Below are 8,322 nucleotides of genomic sequence, written 5' to 3'. Positions count from 1 at the left end.
GAGCATCCACTGGTGAACACCATACGGTGAGTGCACAGGCCAGTTTTGGGTTATCTCACCGTGGGACCCGAGACCTCACGATCACCTAAACTCATCCACATTGATAGAACAATGTGTTAGGGAGTTGATTAATGTGGCAGGACATCTCAAAGTGGGTTTTTAGTGCCGAATAGTGAAATAACCCGGTATTGAGTAAAAACCCATTAATTCCCCAAACAGCCCTTATTGGGACTTAAATGGTTATAAATAGGGCTCTTACCATTCATTTCTTCTCCTACCAAATTAGAAACAAGGAAATGGAGAAAGAAGAGGAAGAAGAAGGACAAGGAGAGCAAGGGAGGAAGGAAGGAGGAAGGCTAGGGCTCCATTCTTGAGGTAAGCCCATATGCTCATCTCTCCACACACACACACACATAAATATCTCTCTCTCTCTCTCTCTCCTTCCCATTTCACTCTTTATTGGAAGTAATGGAGACCCAACCAACTCCCACCTACCCAACCATAAAGACTACATATGAGAGGAGAAAATTAGAGTAAGAGACCTATATTAGCAAGGTTATTCACTCAACCTTGGGTTTAAGGACAATCCCTATGAAACCCCTAACCAAAACCCTAAGATTTGGGAATTTGAGTAAATCCTCTATGACCTAACATCCTAACCTAATCCTAAGTTGGGGAAAATGAAATTAAACCTATGTATGGTGTGTGAGAGTGATTTCATAAGCCATTAATGACCATTCCATGAGCTCAACCTAAGTCTTCCCCAATTTAGCTTAACCTAGACTTGTGTATTGAGGAAATTGGGTGTATCTTGAAACCCTATATTGATCCACTCACTAATTTCACTAAATCTAAGCTAAGTGAAGTCTGTGAGGATGCCCTACGTGAAAACCAACCCTAAAATCATAAAATCCAATTTGTAAAAAAAATGAAAGAAAAAAAAAGTGGAGAAATAAAGATTGTCCAAATCTTCTCTCTCCTCCACATCACCACCCACCAAAAGATTGTCCAAATCACATAAAGCAAGAAAAATCGTCCCTTGGAGGGAGAAAAAGAAGAAAAATAAATTAGGGAAAAAAAAAGGAAAGAAAATAAGCAAACAAATTATAGGAAATTTCTCAAATTTTATTTCTCCCTTCTCTCTCCTCCACCTTAGCACTTTTGGTCTCAAAAGATCTCACAATCAATTGTGGGTTTCTCTCTTTTAGGAAAGAGAAAATTGTTACCCTACCTCCCCATTCCCTATAAATACAACTCATGTAAGAGGAGGGGAGACAATTCATTCTTCTTCTAGTTTTTTTTTTTAGTTGCTCTCTCTTTCTCTTGCTCTCTCTTTAGTTCTAGTTCTTCTCTATTTTTGTTTTAATCACTTTTGTAATAGTTTTTTTTTATGTCAATTAATGCAAGCACTCTTTTATTCTTATTCAGCCTTTTTTGTTTATGATTTATGCAATTGAGTTGTAATTTTTTAAGTTATAGTTTTAGGCTTAGATCTAGGTGACAAGATCACGAGCCGTGGAGCAATTTTTTTTTCAAGTTCAAGCATTGATTCAAGTAAGTAGGCTCCTTCAGTAGTCTTCTCTCCCCCCTCTCATTCCCTCTTCTGACTACCCTTTCTTTCTTAATTTAGGATTTTTATTTTCAGTCGTTACATTATTGCTATCCCCTTTCCCCAAGGTTCATGGCTAGTGTATGTGTTGGCTTTGCCCCTCCTAGCCATAGAACCATCAATTTATTGCTTTTATTTTAATTGTCTCCCTTTCCCTAAAGCCAAGTAGAGTAACCCTTGTAAGAGTGATTCTCTGGTCAAGTAGGGAAGCTCATATTATGATGCATCCCTCGGGCTAAGTAGAGAAACCTACTTGTGAGTCTCTCTCTAGCTTTATCCCCTTTCTTTTACTTTATTTTTATTTCAGCATTTTTTTCCTTTATTTATTTATGGCAAAAGTTTTTCTGGTCGGCAGAGCAGTTAACCTTATAGCTGGTCGGGACTAATCTCACCCCTTCAAAAGGGATCTCAAAATCGCAGTCGTTCATTGATTTGTACCTAATACTAATACGACAGATATACCTCGAAACTCAATAAATCAAAATACAGTCCCTTCTCTCACATCCCCCAAGATCTCTCCTGCCTCCCACCACGAACCAACCCATCTCGTCTCTCTTGTTTCCGGTGATTGCAGCGTCTTCTCCATCTCCGTTCGGCTCTTCTTCTTCGGCGTGTCACTATCTGAAGCTATTGAGTTGACTCCCTGCCCCGATGTCCCCTTCCTTTTCTTCTCCGTCTCCGTTCAGCCGCACAAGTCTCTCTCTTCTCTCTCGCAGGTGGAGAAGGGGGGAAAGGTAGGAAAACGCTAGGGTTTTGGCTTTGCACCATGGGCGCAAGCTAGAATCCATCCTTCATACTCATCTGCTTGTTTTAGATCATTTCCCTCCTTGTTCACGGGCTCAATTTAGGGTTTACATCTGAGTTTTACTTTCTACTTATCAAATTCTTGGTTCTTTTAGCGGAGGGTAGAGAGCGGCCTCTCTAACCGGAACAAATTTCACAACACTGGCTCGCGATTCGCAAAGTCGCAAGGCAGAAGTCGCGACTTTTGTTTCCATAGACTGATAACTGTTCGTTTGCCGGTTAACTAGTGCGCCAAGTTAACCGAGGAAGAGGAGAAACAGTTGGAACTTGGGAAGGACGGACGTTGGGGTTAGGGAAATGGCAGGAGCGGGGCCATGTGTGTTCTGTCAGATTGCTTCTTCTTCCACCTCTACCCAACTCCTCCACTCTGTGCGACACTAAAGGATCCTTCTCTCCATTTCTTTTCCTTGCATTATTTAAGAAATTCTGAATCACTTTCATCTCGTGCAGGATGAGAAGGTTGTCGCATTTCAAGATATCAACCCTTCCGCGTTCAAGTAACTATTTAAATCTAAAACTCCTTTATTCTGCTTGTGATTTTTTATTGAGTTTTAATTTTGATAACATATTCTTGTTGATGGAGCCAAATTTGAGGCTTTCGATCAAATTTACAGTAGAAACATCATTCTTTGCACCGTTTTAGTCAGGTTCCTGTCTCAACAACTAAAAGAGTTTATAGTTAAGCAGATTTGATACTTGAATCCAAATCTTTCGGACTTATTTATTCGTTTATTATACTATTTATCTTAGGTCTAACATATAATTGTTGGGGAATGTAAAAATGCGGCTTTATAAGAAAGCATATCTGAACCGTTAAACTGCATTGCATACACATTGAAAGGTTGGGGACTTTTAGCTTGGAGGTACTGAATTTTTGGAATTTTTTATGGTTCTGGAGATTGTTGATTCTTGCTTTCAAAAAGTTGTTAATTGTCAGTTATGAGGAGATGTAGCGAATGGATGGAAGCTCTTAGAAGTTAACTTCACAAATACTAGGGGTAGACTGTGAACAAAAGTCCTGAACTGGCCAAAGGGAAGTTTCAGTCCAAACGGACTTCACCAAGTGGCAAAATAAGATTTGAAAATCTAAGGACTACAAGATGGTTCTAGGACATACACAAGGCTGAAAAATATAAAATTTCATAGACATTCATCAGAGGGTATTTGATTGAATTTGACATGTGACTAATTTATAAGGTGTACAACTAATCCATAACGTTTACCAATCAGTTGCCCAAACCAATTGTCCGGGTGGCTCAAATTGATGGACCGTTCAGATCCATGTAAATGAAATTTTGCCTTATCGCCATGGTAATATTAGTCTGTGCTTCTTTAGTTTGCTTTTCTCTGTTATAGAGTGATATCTCTGAATTTCTTGTAAACATAACTTGGAAGAGAAAATTCTGGAGATGGTGGAAGCTTTCTTTCTCTTTGGCTGATCCCCATTTATGAAATAAAGGGGTTTTTTTTATGGTGGGTTAAAGACTTAAAGGGATGGTACTGCAGTTATGGAACGTGACAGAGACCAAAATATGGGTCATTTTGTGCTTGAAGGAATCGATAGCTATATAGCATTTGTAGTGTTTTGGCTTTCATTGTGCTAAAATAAGCCAAAATACTATTTATCTGCATCAGTATCCGATTCTGTAGTCCCTTTGTGGTTCTTCTAGAGGTCCCCTCCCCTCCCCTCCCCTTCCCTTTATTGTTTTTATATAATCTTATCCCTTTTACTTTCAGTTTCTTATTAATATGATCTTCTCTATTATCTGTTTAGTTAAAAAATTGTCACCATAAACCTCGACCGTGTTAGCAATTTGTTGAGAACTTGAAAAGCATGTGAGGTTTATTATGAAAAGCTTAAGTCTCAAAGGTGTTAAAACTTTAAAACTTAATTATAAATTTTTATTTTGAATTTGTTTATCACTTAGATTGCTAACTATTTCCTTTCAAATTTCTTCAATATCTATCATAAATTTATTTCAAATCTAATTAAGGTAAAACTTTACTTCTCTTCTGTTTCCTGCTAGAGTGTTTATTTTTAATTTTTCTATCTATTTGCTCTTCATCTTGTGACTTCTGTTTATGTAAATGAGTCATGTAGTTTTTATATTCATCTATTTATATCTAAAATATAAATTTAAAAGAAAAGCTCCTGAAGCACAGCCTTCATGCTTTTGAGGCTTATGTTTCACATTTTGACAAGTAGAGAGCTTCATCCATGCCTGAAATGTTTGAAAAATATGTTGTGTTTGCTGATTGCTTTCTAGCCAAATCTATTAAGAACTGATTTGGTATCTCTTAAATTTGAGTTCTCCCTATGAAAAAAACCATAGTTTCACAGGTTTCTTGTTCCAAGACGTCGGTCCCACTTAGGGATCTCACAACTTCCTACAACCAGAAATTTTTGTTTTGGCAGTATTAATCCTTCAGTGTATTCAGGTTTTTTTTATTTTTTTTTTTATTTTTTTTCAGTTTTCTGTTGTTATTTAAATCTACAAATATCATAAGAAAATAAGGTTGTATAAATAAATCTATAAATGCGACCATATAATTGTTGTTACATTATATAGTGAACATCTAACTGTTCCTGCTGCCAGTTTTTTCATGCTCCTGTGCCAAATCGAGAACTGTTCTTGCAACTGTTTCATGCAACTAAAGAAAGCTTGAGAATTTTCCTCCCTCCAAATACTTCAAATCAGATACTTTATTACTCTTCATTGGTTATAGAACATGATGGGTCATATAGCTTTTACTTTATCTTATCATTTATGTATGATGTAGATAGTGCTTAGCAATCACTTTTTTTTTTTCTTTTTTATGTCTATCTATAGAGCTTATCAAATCAATTGATAAATTTCTTTCATTAGCTTGATCTTTATACTTTGATAAACTGGTAGGCATTATCTTGTCATTCCTGTGGAGCACATTTCAACAGTCAAAGACCTCCAAAGGAGAATGGCAGATTATCAATTGGGTACTCCTCTGAGTATAATTATTGGCTAACATTGGTCTATTTAACTTTTCTTCAAATCTCCAATTTTTATTCATTCTCCAGTGAGCCATATGTTGTATGTGGGACAAACTCTACTACATAGAGATGCTCCAGACTCCAAGCAGCATAGGTATTGTTTCTTCATCAGAAAAACAAATGTTCTTTATTGAGTGTGGGTTCATGCTGTTAAGTTATGTACATTTACTACTGGGGTATTTATGTTTTTTCCCCTGCAGTACAGTTGGCAGTGATGCTCTTTGTTAGTGATCACGAATTCACTATAGGGGGAGTGTCCCTATTGTGATATAGGTTAGCTTAGTTAGTAGTTTGCTGTTAGTTTAAGGCATTCTCAACCTTCTCTGTCGAGGATGGAAAACTATTGACCTGTTCTCAACAAATGAAATGCAAACAAATCAAAATTTTCCGAGGCATGTCCCTTTGAAATTTGTGAATGAAAGGGGCGGTCAATTTCCTTATGACATGTATGATGCGGGGTTGCATTTGGAATTTTTGATAATTTTCATTTCATTAGATTGTAACTTGTGAGAATGGAAGTTGATTAACAGATTTGATGCATTCAATGGATGAATAGATCATGGATTTGACTCTTAAGTTAATCTCATTGTTTCTTGTTTCTATGTTTGCCTCTTATAGATCATGGATGATCATGTGGGGAGGCATGACTTGGTTTCATGCAATGCAATGAATAAAATAATGCTTCAAAGGAGTCTCCCAGATCCAAACAATGTAGTCTATCTCTTTTCTGTTTCTGTCTGTCTCTGTTTCTATTATGTATTGCAAATATTCAAACGCTAATTTACTATACTATTACCTATAACAAAATATTTTAAATCCTTAAGCTATGCATTAACGTTTTACCTTTGACATTGCAGACAGAGTTGACACACTGAAAGAATGGATCAGCAAGTTGGGGAAAAAAGGCTGATAGTTTCACACATGGAGTTCGTGGATGAGATTCCTTCAGATGGAAATAAACCCTCTAAATGTATTGTGTGGAGGGACCTCCCTGTTTTTTGCCTTGTTTTTCTTATTTGTTGGAATCATAATTGGATATTGTATTCCCCACTGAATCTTCTATGTAACACTTGACGATGTAAGTTTATGAATTAGTAACTTATTTCAATGAGATTTACCTTTTTATTAATATTCTTGCCCTTTATTCAAGTATTTTCTACTTTATTACTAGCTAGATACATTGTTTCAATTAGGGGTATCAATCCCAAGCCCGCACATGTAGGCCTGACCGAGCCCGACATGTTTATGACCAGAGTTGGACTAGCCTGATTAATAAACGTGTCAGGCACTCAGGCCTAAGCCCGGCCTGTTTATAAATAGGTAGTACATGGTGCAGGGTAACAATCCGATGTGCTCTCGATCGGCCTTGCTCGTTTACAAGCCCGACTTGGACCGACATGTTTAGCCCGACCATTTATATAGGTATTTTGATTTTTATTTGGATAGAATAAGGTATATATATTGATATTTTTATCAATTATTGATTGCAATTAAGTGTAATATATTTTCAAAATTATTGATGATTACAAGCCCAAAACCCGATGAAGCTCGACACGACACTACGATAGAATGATTCCGATCACTAGATCCATGATTGGATATCTAATTGATCGGAAATTCACTAATTGGATAACTTTGGAACCAAAGTTACTGATATGGAAGCAATTGAGTCATTCAAATTCTTGCATATTAAAAACGTACCCCATGTCTTTCAGTCGTGTTACTTTTTTTTTTTCTATCAAAATTCAGAATCGAGTCAAATTTTCAAGAACCTTAAGATAATGTATTTATAGAAGCTTATTTCCTGGGTTATTCAGATCTCTTATTAATCGGATGATCATTTCTTTGGATTTAACAAATTTATTAATTGGATATCAATACCCTGAACTTAAGGGTGTTATCGGTTCGGTTCAGTTGACATATATTTTGGCTGAAACCATAACTGCACCATTTACTAAACGGTTGCACTTTTTGAAACCACAATCATTATTAAATGGTGTCAATTTCCACGATTGCCATTCGATAATATCACAAAGCCTACATCAAAACCGGGTTGTTGTCTTCTGAGCAGGTTGCACCATGTCTCATAGTTATTTTAGATATTTTCATCATTATCCAGACCTTGTCAAATCTTTAATAATGCATTAGATCATTTTCTACTTAGTTCTTTCTTATTATTAGTTGGATACATTGTTTAAACTATAGCATCGACTGCATCGTGTCGGTAAAGAACAATACGCAATAATTCTTTCACAATATTGATAAGGATCATATCGATATCATCCGAGACCAATAAGGATGTTGTTAGTGATAAATCCATAATTGGATATCTTATTGATCAGATGATCATTTCTTTGGATTTGACAAATTTATTAATTGGATATCGATACCCTGAATTTAAGGGTGTTCGATTTCACGGTTTTAAATGGTTTCGATTTTGATTTATTCCATACGATTTCTAAACGGTTAGCAATCGATTTACTAGTTTATTCACATGTTTACTAAAATTTGCTTTTGGTGATAAAATAATTAAATTCATGATTAGATTATCTAATTGACCTGAAATTCCCCAATTGGATAACGATACCCTTAAATAGATATGAAAACATTGGGTCATTAAAATCCTTCGATGATTTTCAATTATATTACTAGTTTGGATTTAAATTGATATGAAAAAATTGGGTCATTAAAATCTTAAATTAGGCATAATAAACCCCAATTGAAAATCAACACCTACCCACTAATACAAATGGGTCCCGAATTATTTGAGATTTAGCACATCACATGCTTTAATTTTCTAATCTCATGGTCTGAATCACACAAGGCTTCATTTAGATAGCTTATGTGATGTGGTAAATCTCAAATAGGCACTCAGGTAAGG

General features: G+C 36.0%; 1 protein-coding gene across 1 annotated transcript; it reads left to right on the top strand.

Annotated features, from left to right (window-relative positions):
• Positions 1-2,373: 2,373 nt before the first annotated feature.
• LOC122066603 (bifunctional adenosine 5'-phosphosulfate phosphorylase/adenylylsulfatase HINT4-like) lies at positions 2,374-6,570 on the top strand. The gene is made up of 6 exons (XM_042630430.1): positions 2,374-2,782; positions 2,864-2,910; positions 5,311-5,387; positions 5,469-5,535; positions 6,060-6,152; positions 6,299-6,570. The coding sequence occupies exons 1-5, from the start codon at positions 2,711-2,713 to the stop codon at positions 6,109-6,111; spliced, it is 315 nt and encodes a 104-aa protein (XP_042486364.1). The 5' UTR covers positions 2,374-2,710; the 3' UTR covers positions 6,112-6,152; positions 6,299-6,570.
• The last annotated feature ends 1,752 nt before the right edge of the window (positions 6,571-8,322 follow it).

This window comes from Macadamia integrifolia, unplaced genomic scaffold (genome assembly GCF_013358625.1).
Source record: "Macadamia integrifolia cultivar HAES 741 unplaced genomic scaffold, SCU_Mint_v3 scaffold2487, whole genome shotgun sequence".
Lineage (NCBI taxonomy): Eukaryota > Viridiplantae > Streptophyta > Magnoliopsida > Proteales > Proteaceae > Macadamia > Macadamia integrifolia.
The sequence above is the reverse complement of the archived record's forward strand: the minus strand, read 5'-3'. Positions and strand labels throughout refer to the sequence as shown.

Excerpts from the sequence above, each read along its gene's own strand:
- LOC122066603 (XM_042630430.1), top strand. The coding sequence starts at position 2,711 with ATGGCAGGAGCGGGGCCATGTGTGTTCTGTCAGATTGCTTCTTCTTCC. Across the intron at positions 2,911-5,310 it reads ATCAACCCTTCCGCGTTCAA|GCATTATCTTGTCATTCCTG; the intron begins GTAACTATTTAA and ends ATAAACTGGTAG. Across the intron at positions 5,388-5,468 it reads AATGGCAGATTATCAATTGG|TGAGCCATATGTTGTATGTG; the intron begins GTACTCCTCTGA and ends TTCATTCTCCAG.